Here is an 18,914-nt window from a genome sequence, read left to right on the forward strand (position 1 = left end):
AGAAAACAGCCACTTGTTTAGATAAAATATGGCCGCCTGTTGTCTGATAAGTCTGCCCTTTCTGAAGGTTATACTCTAACCGGACAAGGTGGTCATTTTAATCTTGCACCATAATTGCGGGGTCAGAAACTCGGTCACGACCACCCCAAGTGTGATGTAAGCAAAATGGCCTCCATGTGGTCATGGGGATGTCAATATGTACAGTAGCACAGTTTGGTGAGATATCAACGACAGACATAGTTTTTATTGAAATGCTTTTACTCTATTTGCTGACTCACCTGCTTTGGGGTTGTCTGGGTTCTTGTCTGGATGGCATGTCAAGGCTTTCTTTCGATATGCTTTCTTGATCTGCAAGACAAAATAGGGTACATACATTTAAGCATAAAGGAAAAACGCTGCCTTCACATGCAAAAACAAAAAAAAGCAGGCTTTGGCTTCTGAGGCATGATTCTTGGCGACGCAAAAGTATAAATTCTTACTTTCAGTACCAATTACTCTTTATCATGCAATCCTTGGCGCAGAAGTATGAAGCGTGTGTAAAATTGATGGTCCCATAGAAACGATGGTAAAAAACAAAATGGTAAAATATTGATATGAACACGCTACGGCTAGAAATGCGGTCTGCCTTGAACAGAGAACCAGTGACTGTATGATTTGGACCAAATCAACACCTTAGCCCATCCTCTGCTTTGCGTCTTCCTGTCACAATGTTAATGGCATCTAACCACCATAGCGCATAAGGCACTATGAATTACCCTCACAAGAATTCCATAAAATCCACGAGAGCCATCGGCAATTTGCAAGATAAATCTGTTCTGAGTTGGCAGTCGAGTACTATAGCAGGGTTTTATAAAAAATAATAAAAAACTTGTAATAACATACACAAACAGTACACTATTGTCTATCACAAAATTGGGCCGGCAGCCATTAATATCTTAGGCTTGGAGCCAAACTAAAGAAAAGAAACAATACTTTTGAGCATTGTAATGTCATGTGAGGTTTCTGTCAGGAGAAAAAAAAATGTTTTAAAGAATTTTGAAACTCTGGGTCACTGCATGGAATGTTAACCATTCTTCAGTCTTTCTTGGGACCAGTTAATGACAAGGTGGTTTTCATTACATCTTTACTCCCCGCGAATGAAAGAGACAGGGGGTGGGGGGGTGGGGGGGGTGCAAGGTCCCTAGGGAGACTGGGGGGGGGCCACTGTGCACAGCGGCTCTTCACACTAATGCTGGGGCCACGTACGACACACACACACACACACACACACACACACACACACACACACACACATGCGTGCGTGCGTGCGTGCGCAAGCACATGCATGAATATCATGCATAGGTTTTGCACGCCACAGATGCACACAAACACACAAAGACACACGCAATAATAATTCATTCACGCACGTACACGCACACACACACACACATGCGTGCGTGCGCAAGCACATGCATGAATATCATGCATAGGTTTTGCACGCCACAGATGCACACAAACACACAAAGACACACGCAATAATAATTCATTCACGCACGTACACGCGCACACACACACTCACCACAGGGGCAAGCATCTGAGTCATTTTAGATTTGAGCTAAAAAGCGTTATTTATTTTATACTTTGGCTATTCAAAAATCGCAGATACTGTATACAAGCTCATACCCATGAGCTTGTAGATCTGCTCTTGAATTGAATTGAAAAATCATGAACATTTGTGCAAATCGTTGAATATACATATTTTTACTAGCGAACGTTTTTAACTAAAATCTTTGCTTCTGGGGGTTCCTGCCCTGGAACTAAATATTTTGAGATGGGGGTCCACCGCCAAATACATATCATTTTGGGGGTCCTCAACGTGAAAACGTTTGAGCACCACTGATATAGAAACATAAGTTTTTTTTTAAACTGATTTAGAAGACATTTGGTAGAATCGGCCTCAGGTCTTAATGGGTTAATCAGCCACATGCATGGTTTCACCTCTCCACCCGCAGCGCAAATCAATCTCCTGTCCATCTGTCTGCTGAGACCCAGAGTGAGAGAGAGAGAAAGAGTGAGAGAGAGAGGGAAATCGGGAGCTCCTTTCCTCATGTCTGGGAAACGTTTGCATTGGACGCCGTGTCCTCTGGCATATATGCAACGTTTCCCTGTGTGTTGTTTTGCACTATTGTATCTGTGGAATGCAGGCCAAAGCAAACAGAGCTGACTGACTGGGGGGAAAAAACATGGCAGTATAAGTGAACTGAGGAGAACAGGGTAATCCATCAGTGTCTGAGGCTTTTTAACAGCGACCCCAGTGAGTCTCCATGATAGTAAAGTTCAGGCACGCTACGCCTGGTGCCTGAAGTGGTAGAGGCCTCAATGTGATCATCTGAGAGAGCAAAAAAAGTGCTCTGGGGAGGAGGGAGGCCTCGAACGTCACTCCCTTAACGTCACAACTCCTTCCTTCAACTTGGTGGAGGAGTTGTCCTCACGTGCGTCTCTCTGTAGTTCCAGAATGTGAATCTTAATTCAGTTCACCACTGGGAAGCTAAACACTCATTAGGCGCTTCAATCAGTATCCTTTCTGCTTGGCACACAGGGTCTTCCTACAACTCTGTATACCGACACGCAGGGCTGTGAACCTACGCCAAGCAGAAATACTTGCTGGTACTGTACTGGACCGGACCGGACCGGGCCTGCCGCCACCCACACCCCCCCCTCACTGTACCATGAACTCCCCGCTCTGTCTTTCGTTATTTACTCCTCTCCTCCCAGCCAGGACTTTCTCCAATACTCCCCTGTGGGTTTTGACAAGAAGGCAAGGAAATGGGATGCAAGAAAGCAAAAAGGTAGAATGTCACACATGTTCATGTGAATGTCCTGTGCACGTACATAGGGTGTGTGTGTGTGTGTGTGTGTGTGTGTGTGTGTGTGTGTGTGTGTGTGTGTGTGTGTGTGTGTGTGTGTGTGTGTGTGTGTGTGTGTGTGTGTGTGTGTGCGCGCGCGCGCGCGCAGGTGTCAGGCCAAGCTAGGCTTGGTTACAACAAGTGGGCAGTTGGTGCGGAGAGCTCCCTTTTCTACGCTGCCAATCCGCTGTTTCGATGGCCAGAGACGAGAAAAACGAAGGCGCAAGAAAAACTAAAAGTCAAACTGTGTCCTTAATTCACACACGCTCTCCTCATCCCCTGGTCTCCTTCAGCCAGAAAGCACTGCGCTGACACGATAAACATGTCATGAATACAGCAGACGTTGGGAACGATTCTCTGCCCGGCTGAGCCGCTCTGTTCTCTCTTTAAGAGGATTTTAAACCCAAGAAAGCACTATGGCGTGTTTCCATTGGTGTCCTTTGTACTCAATTCATCGAAGGCTGTGACGGTGTCACTTAACTAGACCTCTCAGTGACATCACTCGTGTCATCTCCTATACGTGCTGGATTCATAGTCAGAGAAGATAAAGTTAAAATCCACCCACAAACGCCTGATCCTCAAGTCTTACATCTCTCCTGTTAAATCGCAAGCGCTCCCCTGATTATTTCAATAATGCATGATTGCTCCCACGCAACACACACAAACCCGATGCTGAGGAGCAGGCCAGTGACCTCTTCAAACTGGAAGGCAGAGCAGTTCAACTTTGGAAGAGCTTAGTACACAGTATAAGGGAGGTGGGGGTCTCAGGTCAAGTGCCATCTCCCTACAAGCCAAACAATTGAGAATCACTAACTGTAAGCAATTATCTTTCAGCAGCGCTGCATGAGGTTTTAAAGTTGGTCCTGAATCAGTTAGGAGAGAGAGAGAGAGGAAGAGAGTAAAGGCTGCAACATACTCCAAACGATGCCAAAAGCAAAGCAACAATGCATTATTTGTAGTCGCTCATCAAAACAGTACACGATACGTTGCTGACAGATTGCGGAAATTAAACTAAATAAATCACGAGCGCATCGATTATCTGACCAATCACACGCAATGTTTGGTCAGAACTTTGCTTGGCAAGTTGGAAAATGTTGGAAGTGCAAGAACTATCAAACTGCAGCAGCCCTTCTCTCAGTACACAGCACCAACCATCTATAAAGCCTGTTTACTTCTAATTGTTCCTTTGCTCCTATTCCATTTCGTCTCACTCCCATGGCCTATATGCTGCTCAACCCCCGCCATATGTCCCCTCTCTGTGTCTGTTAAACCTCTTTCCCTAACTCGGTTTGAGGATAGAGGAACTGAGAAGACAAGTGTTGAAGGAAGTTCCAACCTTCTACCAGCATGCAAACAGTAGCCTAATGATTGGTGCCTGGTGGAGAACAGACCACACAAATTTCCCCCAGTCTCAATTTTATGCCCAAATCTTGTCCTTATTACACCAGTCTATTTGGTGCCCATTACAGCTGACCCCTGTGCAGCAGCCACAGTGGAGACTGGGCAGGGGCCCTGTGCAGCCACGGTGCAGCCCTGGCAGGGGCCCTGTGCAGCCACGGTGCAGCCCTGGCAGGGGCCCTGTGCAGCATCCAGACCAGGCAGGGGCCCCTGGCCAGTGTAGCTGATTAGCTGCCTGTTCTGCCATGGAGCCATCCTGCTTAATTATTGTTCTGTACTCCGCCATTCACAGGATGTTATCAGAGAAAACATAGTAAGCCAGTATGGCTGAGTGAGGGTCACTTTATACTCGCCTATTTGACCTTGAGAAAGTTAGCCAGACATGAAGGACAAACTTGCAGAAAGAGGGAAGGGGTTCCGCATACAAGTCATGTTAACAGTTCTGTCTGCATGTAACCCATAAGCTAGGCTCACGTTGCCAGAGGATTGGAGATCTTTATCTATCGATACGTCTGCGCACTCTGCAGACATAAAAGTCAAGTTAGTTTCTACTGCTAGAGCAGCAGCAAGAATGGCTGCAAAACAAATCTACACCCACTGCTTTGGAAACCATGAGATCATGAACCATGAACCATGATAACAGTTCTGTCTGCACGTAACCCATACGCTGCATGCAGGCAGTTACCACACCATCCACATAAAGCATTACAATGTCACAGCAGGTACGCTGCTCTGTGCCTCGTTTCCATTTAAAGAAGTTGAACAAACCACAAGAAATGTTGTGTGGTCTTGGTTGTTGACATTATGTTCGACATGCAATCTGTGGTAGGTGAAACACCTACTTTGGGCTTTTATTACCTGCTGATATGCATGAGCGTGGCTCTGCAAACGACTTCCTGGCCTTTAAATCAGCTACAACGTCAAGTCTGCAAAACAAGGACAGAGCAAACCCCCAGCTGTCCATGTTCATTTACACTATGGATTGGGTTCTGACCTGCCGGCTTCCCTGGCTATTTCTCGGCCAGCCAAGCTTGTGAGGAATGTCAATAGCAGTGATAACGCTGAGAGAGATGCTAACTGGAACCAGGACGAGTAGCGGGAGACAAACTTCCTACGTCAGGGTAATGCTTTACAAGCTGCGGCTAAGCCCACATAAACATACTTTGGGAAGAGCCCCTTCCTCTTCAAGTGATAAACAACATTGGTGGTGGAGCATCGGGCCCAACAACTGGGACTAAGTAGCCGATGCGATGACATCTGTCTTCCTACAGTTAATTAGTTTGGGTCCTCCCAAAACCTTGTGCACTGTACACAGGAAAGCTTTACTATCTCTCTCGACCATCAACAGACCTCACAGAGCTAGCCTTCCACATTTTGGAGACTTTGTTTCTGCCAAAGCCACAACCACTAACTTCCTCAAGCATGCTCCTCCGAGGCGGATGGGACTTTGAAATCCAATTAAGAAATTAACTTTTTCCCTCATTTTGGCAGTGATTTTAATTTCCCTTCTGGCCTGCAGATTCACGAAACTGGAAACTGTGAGGTGGAGCGGTGGTTCTTTGGGAAATGTCTGGATTGGGCTTGGTGAAATGGCTCTGGGGTGGGAAAATTAGATAGAGAGGGGTAGATCTTCCCAGAGTAAATTCAGAATCCATGTCATGCAGGGCGCATTCTGTTTCAATTAGACAAAGGCATATAAATGCATGCAATACTTGACTAGGCAGATCTTCATACTATCATTTTGTAAATACATTTTCATGCTTCAAAAGTTGTGTATTAGCTGAGTTAGTATCCTTCAGATAAGCACTACTATTTGATATATCTTATTTGTAATTACACACTTTATGTATATTATTTTGATATTTGTTGTACTTAGGAATTTAACCCACTCTTTCACACCAATAAACTTGTGACATAAGTTGAGGTGCCCTGCAGAATCAAATCCACAGCTTTATATTGAATATATACGCCATCTAAATCACACATCCATTCAGAAATAAAAGCTGTTTCTCATTTTGAGGTTGGACGTTCAAGTCAAAAACTGGCTGCGGCGGTGGTATGATGCCGCCACCTTGTGGCCATTTGAGGATACCACAGCCCAACCTTATGATAGCCTTTGTAGTCAAGAGACAGTCACTAATGTTCTTTGACACTATTCACTGGCATTTTATTTCCGAGTTCGTTTATAATATTCCACACACCATCTTAATACGTACAAATGACGTAGTCAGTGTCTCTCTCTCTCTCTCTCTCTCTCTCTCTCTCTCTCTCTCTCTCTCTCTCTCTCTCTCTCTCTCTCTCTCTCTTCTCTCTCTTCTCTCTCTCTTCTCTCTCTTCTCTCTCTCTCGTTATGACTACGTTATACTTGCAAAAACGGACTTATAAGCATACATAATGTCAGGTGAAAAGCAAGTTAACGTTTCCTATATCAAAACCCACCTCTTTCGACGTAGCAGTGCTTGCAATACCAAGTAAACCATACAAGTCCATCTGGAGGAGCTCCTTTGTTTTCGATTTTCCAGACATTTTCTCTGCAATGAAATGAGCCTCCAAAAATAAACGGAACACAAAATAGGACAATTACAACAACGCAGTATTTACGTTTAGCTATTTCCACTTATGTTTGTGTTGGTTGTAGCAGGGTGCATGAGTTTGACGTTTTGTCCTTTGAACCGGATATTGTTTATTGGTCTTGGTCGCGCAGTGCATGCCGGGAGATGTAGTCGTCCGGTTGCATTTATGGTTTATGGAGAAATTGCATAATAAATACGTACATCAACATGTCCGTACACGGACAAACGTGTCGTGTCCGTGGCAAGACATGTCTATGTCCGTGGCACATGTTTTATTTTAAAACAAAAATCGAATTCTTTATATCATTATATTGTAAAAACATATTAAAAATGTGTTTGAATAATTTTGGTGACTCGGAAAGTAACATGCTCATTAATTTGCTATTGTTAATAGCTGCCTCACTTCTGTGAAAATAGCTAAATGTGCTTTCAATCCTTTGTTGGAGAAAAAAAACAGTGCCCTCTGCTGTTTTTTACTCTTTCAGAATCTATTCTTGAGAGATTATTAGTTGAGAGACAGTGTTTCAAAGTGTCCACTAATGACAATAACAACTGTAATAACACTCAGCAATCATAATCCATGGAAACCATCCATCCACAGCCTGTGTCCTTCTCCAACCTAAAAGTTAGCTCACCTCTGATCAATTTAATGATTTAATGCCTTCGCATTAAATGCTCGCCTCTGAAATCAACTTAATTTCTTGTATTCCTCTTGTATTTAGAACTAGTTTTCTCTTATATTTGTCACTCAGTAAAGGTTGTTTACGCACAGATTGATTCATGTTATGCTTACTTAGATGAGTGATTCACCACATGTACGTGTACTGGGTCATGCAAATAAAGGACATAAATCATGACAGTTAGGTGCCTTCTCATTAAACTATGTGACACTGCATTCAATTAAAATCCTGGCATGCCCTTCATTAATCACTCATCATGTAGGCCTACATATTTTTTTTTATAAGCATTTAACATGTAATTATTACGTCTATGTTAATAAATCAAATCAAGTGTAGCATGTAGTGTGTCTTTTTTACATTGTTACATTTGCATTCCTTGGACTTTCTCATCAACAGCAGAATACCTGATCACCTTAATGGAATCCACAACTAGCTACCGTATCTTGCCAAACCAAACCAATGGTTTAGCTGGTAGAACTTGATTTGATCTACTTCTGTCCTCAAGAAACACTGTCCTTTGAAAAGCGCAGCAATCTCTGTAAGAGCCATGATGTATAATACACACTCACCTTTGCAGCTAAGTGGCCCTTTTGCAATGGAAGCACTGTCTGTACTGATTAGACTCAATTATCATTATCCAAAATAATAAGGATTGTTTTTTTCGTGGTCAAGTGGCTCAGTAGTTAATGCAGACATTTAAAACTATTGTTTTAAAATATGCAGCGCATTGGAATAGAAAAGAAAAAGGAATTGACTAGGTTGCTGTACCAAGCATTCCGGTTACACACTGGATTCATTTGAACATGAGTTGGGTAGGAGGGAAGAATCGTAATAAAAGACACTGGTGTTTAAAAACTGTACGGAGAGAGGCAGAGGAGAAAATCCGTTGTGGCAGTGTGGGTGAGGCATCAAGCTTACTGTGGCCTCTCAGGGCATGTCGTTTTAGCATATTTTTGAGGGGCATAATTAGGCCAAACTGAGTGGCCACGGCGGCTATGGCCTTTGTGGCTTCCATCAAAGGCAATAAAGCAGAGTATGCTATGTATGCTCCCATAGATTAATCTTTGATTTAAGCAGAGTAACGTTTCGGGCCTATGCCCTTCTTCAGACTCACTGTCTGAGGACATTAGCCAAAAATAGCCGATCTACAAGCACTGTTTCAACAGGCTTTTGGGTAATGTAATTGAGCTTCTCCTCCAATGGTGATATATGTCTGCTGTATTGTTTTTCTCTGAGATGCATTGTGTTTTTGTTTCTGTTTCTAATCATTGAATGTTTTTTGCTGTTTTTATTTCTGCTGTATGTAAAGCACTTTGTGAGTCCTCTCTGTGAAAAGTGCTATACAAATAAAATGTACTTAATACTTACTTACACACTGTCTAATGATATGAGCAAATCATATTTGCCTGCTTGATTACTCATGCCCGTGTTGATCAGTGCATCCCTTGACTAGTATGCCTTCCTAGCACACAGAGCCTGCATGCACAGCGTTGTTATTGATTCATGTCACTGGCGGGCTAGTGAACATTGTTGCTGTGCCTCTCCTGTAACCACTATTAAGATTCCACCAGTAAAGCACGTCTACTCTTTCAAACAACGTGTCTTCATTGAATGAACCCACAAACACAAAGTAATACACACTGTATCTGCTATTTTTGGCAAAAACGATATGGTGTACACAGAAAAAAAGCAAAAACATAGTCTCGGTCACGCCTTCAGCCTGGCGGAGATGGGGTGATAAGGGACGATTCCTTGTTTCAAGGGACGGTTGGCAACCATACCTTCAAGTGTTAGCTTGCTGTTAGCATTAGAACTGGAAAGCAGACCCAACCTTCAATTGATCCAGTGGCATTATTAAGAGAAAAGTGTATGCAGATGAGAACATGTAACGTCAAAGTATACAATGCCAAATTCAGATCAATCATGGTCAGGTGCATAGCAACGGTTTGTGTTGTGTGACATCAGAACAGACTATATAAAGATTTAAAGCATAATGTTTGCTTACCACCAGTCTATAGGACTATGGACCTCAGTGTTGAACTGTAGTCCCTGCTTTCGCCCTACGTAGTGCGATGAAGAGCCAGGAAGATAACGTGAATATGAGCGAGACTGTGGTCGTGCCGATCGGTGACTGCAACCCCGTTATCAACAACACTGATACTGACATGGGCAACAACTATGACGCCAAGAACATGGCTCTCTTCGAGGAGGAAATGGAGAGCAACCCTATGGTTTCATCTCTCCTAAATAAACTGGCAAACATAACCGAGGGGGCTGAGGAACATAAGGAGACTGATGAAGACAAAGGACACAAAAAGAATATTGTCAAGAGCCCTCAAATGCGGACCTTCATGGGTGTCTACCTGCCCTGCCTCCAGAACATCCTGGGAGTCATGCTCTTCCTGCGCCTCCCCTGGATTATAGGCACAGCAGGCATCATTCAGACTCTGGTCATAGTGTGCATGTGCTGCCTTTGTACCTTCTTGACGACCATATCCATGAGTGCAATTGCTACTAATGGCGTGGTACCAGCCGGAGGCTCCTATTATATGATCTCCAGATCTCTGGGTGCAGAGTTTGGTGGGGCTGTGGGCCTCTGTTTCTACCTGGCAACAACATTTGGTGGCTCTTTGTCCATATTGGGTTCTATAGAGGTTTTGCTGACCTACATAATTCCTAAGGCGGCCATCTTCATTGCTGAGGGTAAAGAGGAGAAGGTGAGTGCCTTGCTGAATAACATGCGTGTTTATGGCACCTGTTCTTTGACACTCATGGCCCTGGTTGCATTTATTGGCGTGAAGTACGTAAACAAACTTGCATTGGTCTTCCTTGCCTGTGTCATCGTATCAATCTTGTCTATTTTCGCTGGCGCCATCAAGTCCGCATTTGAGCCTCCTGACTTCCCTGTTTGTCTGTTGGGAAATCGCACACTGCAGAACCATAACTTTGACAAGTGTCTGAAGACAGAGATCATCAACAATGTGACAGTCACCACAGAGCTGTGGAATCTGTTCTGTTCAGGGCCGGAGCTCAACGCCACCTGTGATGAGTACTTCAGTGTCAACGAAGTGACCACACTGCAGGGGATCCCTGGGCTGAGTAGTGGGATCATCTCAGATAACATGTGGCCAAACTACGGTTCACTGGGCATGCTCATTGAAAAAAGGTTCCTGCTGTCTAATCCAGTAAATGATAACTCCAAGGACATCTACAAGCCATACGTGGTAAACGATATCGCTACCTACTTCACCCTGCTGGTCGGTATCTACTTTCCCTCTGTTACAGGTATTACGGCTGGTTCCAACCGATCAGGGGATCTGAAAGATGCCCAGAAGTCCATCCCCATCGGAACCCTCCTGGCTGTCGGCACCACCTCTAGCATCTATTTTATCTGTGTTGTGCTGTTTAGTTCCTGCATTGAGGGGGTTGTGCTCCGAGATAAGTTTGGTAACTCAGTGAAAAGGAACCTTGTGATTGCTACACTGTCGTGGCCCTCTCCATGGGTGATTGTGATTGGCTCCTTTTTCGCCAGCTGTGGGGCGGCGCTTCAGAATTTGATCGGAGCTCCACGTCTGCTGCAGGCCATTGCACGAGATGGCATAATACCATTCCTGCAGGTGTTTGGCCATGGTAAAGCTAATGGAGAGCCCACCTGGGCACTGCTGTTGACTGTAGGAATCTGTGAGATTGGCATCCTCATTGCCTCAGTGGATGCTGTGGCTCCCATCCTCGCCATGTTCACCCTAATATGTTACTTGTTTGTCAACCTGGCCTGTGCTCTTCAGACCCTGCTCCGCACACCCAACTGGAGACCACGCTTCAAATACTACCACTGGGCCCTGTCCTTCCTTGGTATGAGCTTGTGTCTTGCAATCATGTTCATGTCCTCATGGGTCTACGCTATCATAGCCATGGTCATCGCTGGCTTCATCTACAAGTACATCGAATACAGAGGGGCAGAGAAGGAGTGGGGAGATGGGATCAGAAGTTTGTCTCTTAATGCTGCACACTATGCTCTTATTTGCCTTGAGGAGTCACCACCGCATATCAAAAACTGGCGGCCTCAGTTGTTGGTGCTACTTAACTTGGACTCAGAACTGGCTGTAAAACACCCTCGCCTGCTGTCCTTTACCACTCAGTTGAAGGCAGGGAAAGGCCTCACTATAGTGGGGAGTGCTCTGAAAGGAACTTATCTCAAGAAGGAAACAGAGGCCAAGAAGGCTGAGCAGAACGTCAAGTCATCCATGACAGCGGAACATACCAAGGGTTTCTGTCACGTTGTGGTGTCCTCAAATCTGCGGGACGGCTTCTCCCTCCTCATCCAGTCAGCCGGGCTGGGAGGGATGAAGCACAACTCGGTGCTGATGGCCTGGCCTGGCACCTGGAAGCAGCCCAACCACTCGCAGTCCTGGAAGAACTTCATAGAGACCGTACGTGAGACCACAGCGGCTCATCAGGCCTTGCTTGTGGCCAAGAATGTCGACAGTTTCCCTACCAACCAAGATCGTCTCGGGGAGGGTACCATTGATGTGTGGTGGGTGGTTCATGATGGAGGGATGCTGATGCTGCTGCCCTTCCTACTCCGGCAGCACAAGGTGTGGAGGAAATGCAAAATGCGTGTCTTCACCGTTGCCCAGATGGACGACAACTCCATCCAAATGAAGAAGGACCTCCAGATCTTCCTCTACCACCTCCGACTGGAGGCAGAGGTGGAGGTGATGGAGATGCACGACAATGACATCTCAGCCTTCACCTATGAGAAGACACTTGAGATGGAGCAACGGTCTCAGATGCTCAAAAAGATGCAGCTGTCCAGGGCGGAGCGGGGGAGAGAGGCCCAGGTGATCCATGACAGGAACACAGCGCCTCGGGCTTCACACCACGACAAGGCCAAGACTACGCCTGAGCGGGTCCACATGACCTGGACCAAGGATAAGTGCTTCATTGAGCGCCATCGCCACCGCGAGTCCAACACCAACGTGCCTGTACGCGACTTATTCAATCACAAACCAAACCAGAAAAATGTCCGTCGGATGCACACGGCTGTGAAGCTGAACCAGGTGGTTGTAAATAAGTCCCAGGGAGCTCATCTGGTCCTGCTCAATATGCCTCCGCCACCGAAGGACAGAGAAGGTGACGCAAACTACATGGAGTTCATGGAGGTTCTTCTAGAGGGCCTCAACAGAGTCCTTTTGGTCCGCGGTGGTGGTCGTGAAGTCATTACCATCTACTCTTAGGAAAATAACTAGGAAGTTATGTGGATCTCGAGATCCACATAGAAACGGTGTGGCTCCACTGTGGATCTTGGACTTCATGTAACCAGCCTGTGTCATCTATGATGTCAGTCGGCTATGATGTATCTATGGCAATAGGACTCCAAATGAAGTTGTTATGTATGATCACAGCCCTGTTGACTTCCAGTATAACATTTTAAGTTCAATATTTAAAAAAGTATAAAGCATGTGGAGAATAGTGGCATTTCTGTGGCCTACTAGCAGCGAGCACACAAAGTTTCTCACCGATCCAGCAGTTTGCTGCTGCAGAAATACCTCTATGCCTTGCATATAAACTTGGGGTGTCAGGGAAGGCAATAGATCTACAACAGACAGAGTCTTTTTTTTACTCAATGAAATGAGTGCATGGTAAATTAAAAGAGAGAAAATGGAGATAGAATACTTAGGTGTTGTGTACCATAGCACATAAGATGCTGTGTTCTTTCACTGTTGCTTTTTATCTCCATGTCTTGTTGCCGCGGTATATCTTTTTTCTCCCCAGATGGCAGAGTGGAGTTTGCAGGATTTTTTTTGTTGTAATTTGAAATTTGTTTGAAGTAACTGTGTCACTTTTTGACACAGTTACATAGCTGCACACCCAAGTACGATAGGCATACACTTGGACACAATAAGTCATGAAAACTATGGACGCGTAGTCGCGTATACAATTCCACTGTCGGGGTAGATGTATTAATTCCCTTTAATACAGAGACTTAGATAAGGCATTGAAATGCATCTAGGATGCACATTGCAATAGAAGGCTGTCCATAATCCCTGACCAGCCATTACAATGGTTCCCTTTGCATAAAATAATGATTCATAAAGATTGATATTTATGATTCCTCTACAACAAGTTGGACATAGATTTACTTAATTATACTGTAGCTACATACACTTTTAGGTCTCATAAGAATATCATAAGTGGATATTAATAATTAATGTGATGTCAATACACAACATTCCTGGATGTCCTCCAGAGTGACTGAATGGGTGCGGGTTGCACTTTCAAAAAAGAATCTATAAAGATGTACAAAACTAGGCTATTTCTATATTTTTAGCTATATTATGATATCAATCAAATGACAAAAGGACAGGCACGTATAAAATATCAGGCAGCCTACGGATGCAGCGCTTAATGAAAACACACCTTGGATGCCTGTAAAAATAGAGTGTGTTTGTGCTTCAGCCACTTATCTGAGGCTGGCTTGTAGTTGGAAACAGCGTTGCCAGATTGTGTGAGATAAATAAGCAACCAGGTCCATGAAAACAAAGCCCAATTATGCGACTAGAGGGCCACTTGAGCACTTATGAGCACTGTATACATCAGCTCTTTGAAAATAGCAGACCTACAAGCTCACACCGTGACGCTTTGTGAGCTTGTAGATCTGCTATTTTCAAAGTTTTGAAAGCAAACTTGAAATGTATTTTTAGGCATCAAATAATTCTCAAAACAATGACCATAAAATTAGACGATACAGAAAATATAAAATATCCTGCAACACTGGGTGCTGAACAGACACACCTCCAAGCCAGCTTGATGATTATGTCAATTATTAGAAGCAGCTGTGCGGTGTGTGCTTGTAATGTCCAGTTTTACACTGTGGAGTCCTGAGTGTCTATAGGAGCCGTGAAGACCACTCAGTTTTTACTGGACAAAGACTGAAATCTGTCAGCCATGAAGATCAATCCATTGAGCCACGCAGTCGTTATATGAAGCTTTTGCATTATTTCTGTAAGAAAGGTAGTTGGCTGAAATGACCATCAGGCATTATGGCTCTGTGTTTGGTGGCATCTTGCTGGATAGTGAAGAGCATATTGAATGTGCAGAGACAGTTTTTGCCTAACAAAAGAGAGATGTTGCATGTTATAGATGTGTAACCGGGCCGTGGCCCGGGTTTGGTTTAGAAGTTTTAACTTACACAGACACTTTAAATACTCAAAACTGAAACAGATTCTTAATACACATGTGACAATAAATGGGACTGCGACAAGGATTTTCCCCCAAGATTACAATAGTTTTTATTCAACAAGTCATCAATAGTTAAAAGTACTTTATTGTATAGAATGGTTTAAATATCATTTAAAAATAGACACTATATACTCTTGATACACTACTAAAAACTGCAATAAGAAAAGGGAAAGGGAGTACCACAGGATGGTAGGTTGTAGCCACAAGGAAGGGAGTCGAATTATGGCCTAGCACGACTAGGTGTCCTACACACGCACACCCTAAGAGGAGAAGCTAAGGCATTCAATACATTAAAGCAAAAGCATGCAAGGAAGGTTGAGTGCAAAATACCAATGAGTAAGGGGGGGGGGGGGCACCGCTGTGAGCCTAGCCACCTAACCCGTCCAGAGGGCCACTTGCTCCACCAATCCTGTAGCACTCAGAAACAGAGAAGAAAAGGTTATTATTCACTGTAATTGAGTATGAAAACAGTATAAGGGGAGCTTGAATAGTTCTTGGGGGAAATAATAGTAAAATAACTGAAATAAATATAAAACAAAACCCAAACATAACAAAACAGCAGTGGCAGTCATAGTCTACAAAAGAAACAAATGATAGACATTAATACACTGTAAAACAAATCTATAATATACAAACACATTAATGACAATTACCTCTGTCTGACTATTGAACACAACCCATGTGGAAGGCACAACACAGGAGAGCAGGGTCACTATGGAGCAGGGCCTAAAGTGTGACAAACAAAGGGTCAGCCTCAAGCAGGTAAAACATACATGTACTTTCACCTACTACAATATACACCTACCCGGGGCATTGCACCGAGCAGAGGCAACCTGCTACAACAGGGATCGAAGAGGGAGAAGCCCCTGCTCAGTGTGGCTTTTATAGTGAACCAAACAATTTGGAAAACAGGAAGTGGGAGGGGATGTGGCATGTCTATCTCCACAGTAGCCTAGGAGGGACATTTCCTGACTGGCTACAGATGCACCAAATACATTCTAATTAGTACTCTATGGCCCATACGGGGAACGAACCCGCGACCGTGGCATTATTAGCACCACGCTCTGACCAGCTGAGCTAGCAGGTCTGCTTCTTCAATGATTTGTTGCAACTAACTGTTTACAAAGTGGCTCAGAGGGTTTCAGCATGCAGTCTGAGTGTATTCTTGATTTTGGCAAATTCAAAGCATCCAGTGCATTCCCGTTTGGTCGAGGCCCAAGGTCAGCTTTGAAGTATACTATAGTAAAAGAGCTCAAGACCCTCCAGTTTAGTTGACACAACTAAAAGATGCATGATTAACTTGGCCAAATCAAACACTGTGATGCAGTTTTTACTGGACAAAGACTGAAATCAGTCACAGCCATGAAGATCAATGAATGGCCTGAATTTGAAACTCAGGTTTGACGGAGAACCAAGCAGTTAGTGCTACAAATAGCAAGTTACAATTAATTACAATTAATTTCTGTTAACTTTGACAGTTACACGGTAGGCCAGAGAAACATGGTCTGTTTCCACCGAGTCTTCTCTCAGTTATGAGAGGATCTAGCAGGGCATGCGCACTAGACTACCTAGACGACAAACCCAGAAGGAAAAACAGGTTAATACCATGGTCTTGCACTGCCACCTATTGACCAAGATCATTATTGTTTGTATGTGAAAAGATAATATTGTAGCGTCCCCATGATTCCATAACTTGGAGCTGGGTTCTTTGGCGTAGGGGGTTGTTGACCGGACTGTTGAGCCATGGGTCATGGGTATGACTCCGGCATGGGGGGGTACTTTTCGGCCGTTATAATATAATGACAGAACCTGGTTCAGTAGGCATCACATCATTTCAGATTTATTGGGCTATTCAAAAATAGGTGATATACAAGCTCATAGCGCCGCAAAAAATTCAATATATATTCAAGAGATATATTCAGATCGAGTGCCGTGCTACGAGCTTGTAGATCTGCTATTTTTTAATTTCCCAAAGAAATCTATTCCCGGTCTTAAAGGGTTAAGCCCCCCTCCCCTCCCTTTTCCCCGTTGTTATCAGATCATGGATTTATTTATCGGCTGCATTTATCCCTGGTCACTCATACAGGTGTTAGTTACTCTTGCTTATTACGCCTCTGGTCAGATTGAAGCAGTATCTTTTTTTGATGATGTCACATGAACCTATATGGGCCACTGCATCCTGTGTCTCTATGTTAAATCTGTGTTTGCCTCACAGCATTGGGCGGCCATAGCTGAATAGGTAGAGTGGTGGCCTCAGAAACAGAAGGTCCCAATGTGTCTAAAAGTGTCCCTAAGCAAGACACTTAACCCCTCACTGCTTCCCTCTGCGCTCAAGTCTGACCACTTGGGAAGCTTGAAGCTTGTTTTATAGTCTCCAGCTCTTTATTAAACAGAAAATACAATGTCAGGTAGGTGACACATTCAGCCAATCAGTAGAGAGATCAGCTTCATTTTTATAGCGTTCCAGTTCCAATTCTGTCTGCTCATTTCTTTGTGTCACCACTTCTAATTTCACTTATTTAATCTATATCCTGTCTGAGTTCTCCATCCTGATGGGATAAAATTAGCATCCTGACCTGAAAATGCAGTTTGTTCATTAAAGAGGTGGAGAGACATGGACTCCTGTTACTGAACAAACACTCTAAAGCAATGATAACTATCAGAGCAGAGCCATTTAACACTTATTTTAACTACAGAAAATCACTTACCCTACCTTTAAAGGGGATGATTTAACCAAACATTACATAACACCTTGCAAATAACCAGTTACGCACAGAGCTGATACGTATACATCTGGACAACTACACATTAATATTCAGATTGAAGTAATCTTTAGATTAGTTAAAAGGTTGAAGCTCTATATAGTGATACAGGATGATGCCTGTATAATACAATGTAACAATTCAATGTGGGTGTTCAAATATAAAATAATAAATGCCAACACAATGAGTAGGGCGCAGCAGGGAATCGAACCCCATCCCAGTAAAACCAGGAGCTCCATGCCTGCGCCTTTGTTTTGTGTTTTTTATTTTTATTTTACGCGAACGACGCGACGCGAACGACGTAACGCAAAACCCCTAGCAGCAGCAAAAGGAATAAAAACATGGTTCTTACCTTAAACACCAATCTTCACTGCATAGAAGCAGCTCTTCACTGCAGCAGCAGCAGCATAAGAGTTCTTACCTTGAACGCCAATCTTCACTGCAAGCAGCTCTTCACTGAACAAGCAGCATAGAGTGCCTACCTTATGTCTTCTTCTGGTGACTTTTTCTTGGACTTCATATCCTGAAAAGGCAGAAGAAAAGTGTTCAGTTGTGTAGGCCTACATGACCATGGTCACATTTAGGAAAACATGCATGCATCCTTGTGGATGTAGCTTTGCCAGCCCCACCCACACTTCTAATTACCAGTGGTGGAAAAATAACTAAAATGTTTTACTTAAGTAAAAGTATAAATTCTGCATAATAGAAATACTTTTATAAGTAAGTCTGGAATTCAAAATGTACTTGAGTAAAAGTACAATTGTATTGGCATCAAAATGTACTTAAAGTACCAGAAGTAAAAGTACTCATTATGCAGAATATGCCATTTCAGTTTTCAAATGTATAAAAATCTTTAGAAAATAGTAGATCTACAAACATTTATGGGCCATTGTGGATAGCCTTGTCCCCCCCCCCCCCAATTATAACCAAATTGACCCTTACCAGTCCAACTCTGAGAGTGTACACATTGTAACCAAATGGACCATCGCATTGGTACACTGTTCTAAAAAGGGACCAGTTGTACACTGTCAGAGTTGAAATGTAAAGGTTTAACAACCATTGGTTTAGATGACACTATGAGCCATTGGAACAGAGTGTAGATTGAAAGAGTTTAAAATATAAAGCCTCATTTAGTCCATTTCAATGTCATTATTTCACAGACCAGTTCCCCAAACTGAATTATTTTAAACAAAGCTGTTAAATGTTGGTGGTTAATAATAATGGTCAGTTACCTGTTTGCTGGAGTTCCATCTGAACTGAACCAAAGCCTGTCTCACACCTGAGCTCTATTTATACCTAATTAATCACTGCTCACCACGCCTAGAGCAATCACACGTGCGTGCGTGCGTGCGTGTGTGTAGTCCCAGTTCAAAT

General features: G+C 43.7%; 2 protein-coding genes across 2 annotated transcripts in view; one reads left to right on the forward strand and one right to left on the reverse strand.

Moving 5' to 3' along the window:
• The window catches only part of dnajc17 (DnaJ (Hsp40) homolog, subfamily C, member 17), a 49,309-nt gene extending 42,375 nt beyond the window's left edge, over positions 1-6,934 (reverse strand). Inside the window, exons 1-2 of the mRNA XM_084044431.1 lie at positions 6,723-6,934; positions 279-348 (exon numbers count right to left, since the gene is read on the reverse strand). Coding sequence (XP_083900557.1) covers positions 279-348; positions 6,723-6,809 — 157 coding nt within the window. The 5' untranslated portion in view covers positions 6,810-6,934. The remainder of the gene's footprint in view (positions 1-278; positions 349-6,722) is intronic.
• A 2,794-nt stretch (positions 6,935-9,728) lies between these two features.
• Positions 9,729-12,773, forward strand: LOC311035789 (solute carrier family 12 member 7-like; the record flags this gene model as incomplete). The annotated part of the gene is made up of 1 exon (XM_084044237.1): positions 9,729-12,773. The coding sequence occupies one exon, from the start codon at positions 9,729-9,731 to the stop codon at positions 12,771-12,773; it is 3,045 nt and encodes a 1,014-aa protein (XP_083900363.1).
• Between the last annotated feature and the right edge of the window lie 6,141 nt (positions 12,774-18,914).

Source organism: Gymnoscopelus microlampas, assembly GCF_963454915.1.
Source record: "Gymnoscopelus microlampas genome assembly, chromosome: 20".
NCBI lineage: Eukaryota > Metazoa > Chordata > Actinopteri > Myctophiformes > Myctophidae > Gymnoscopelus > Gymnoscopelus microlampas.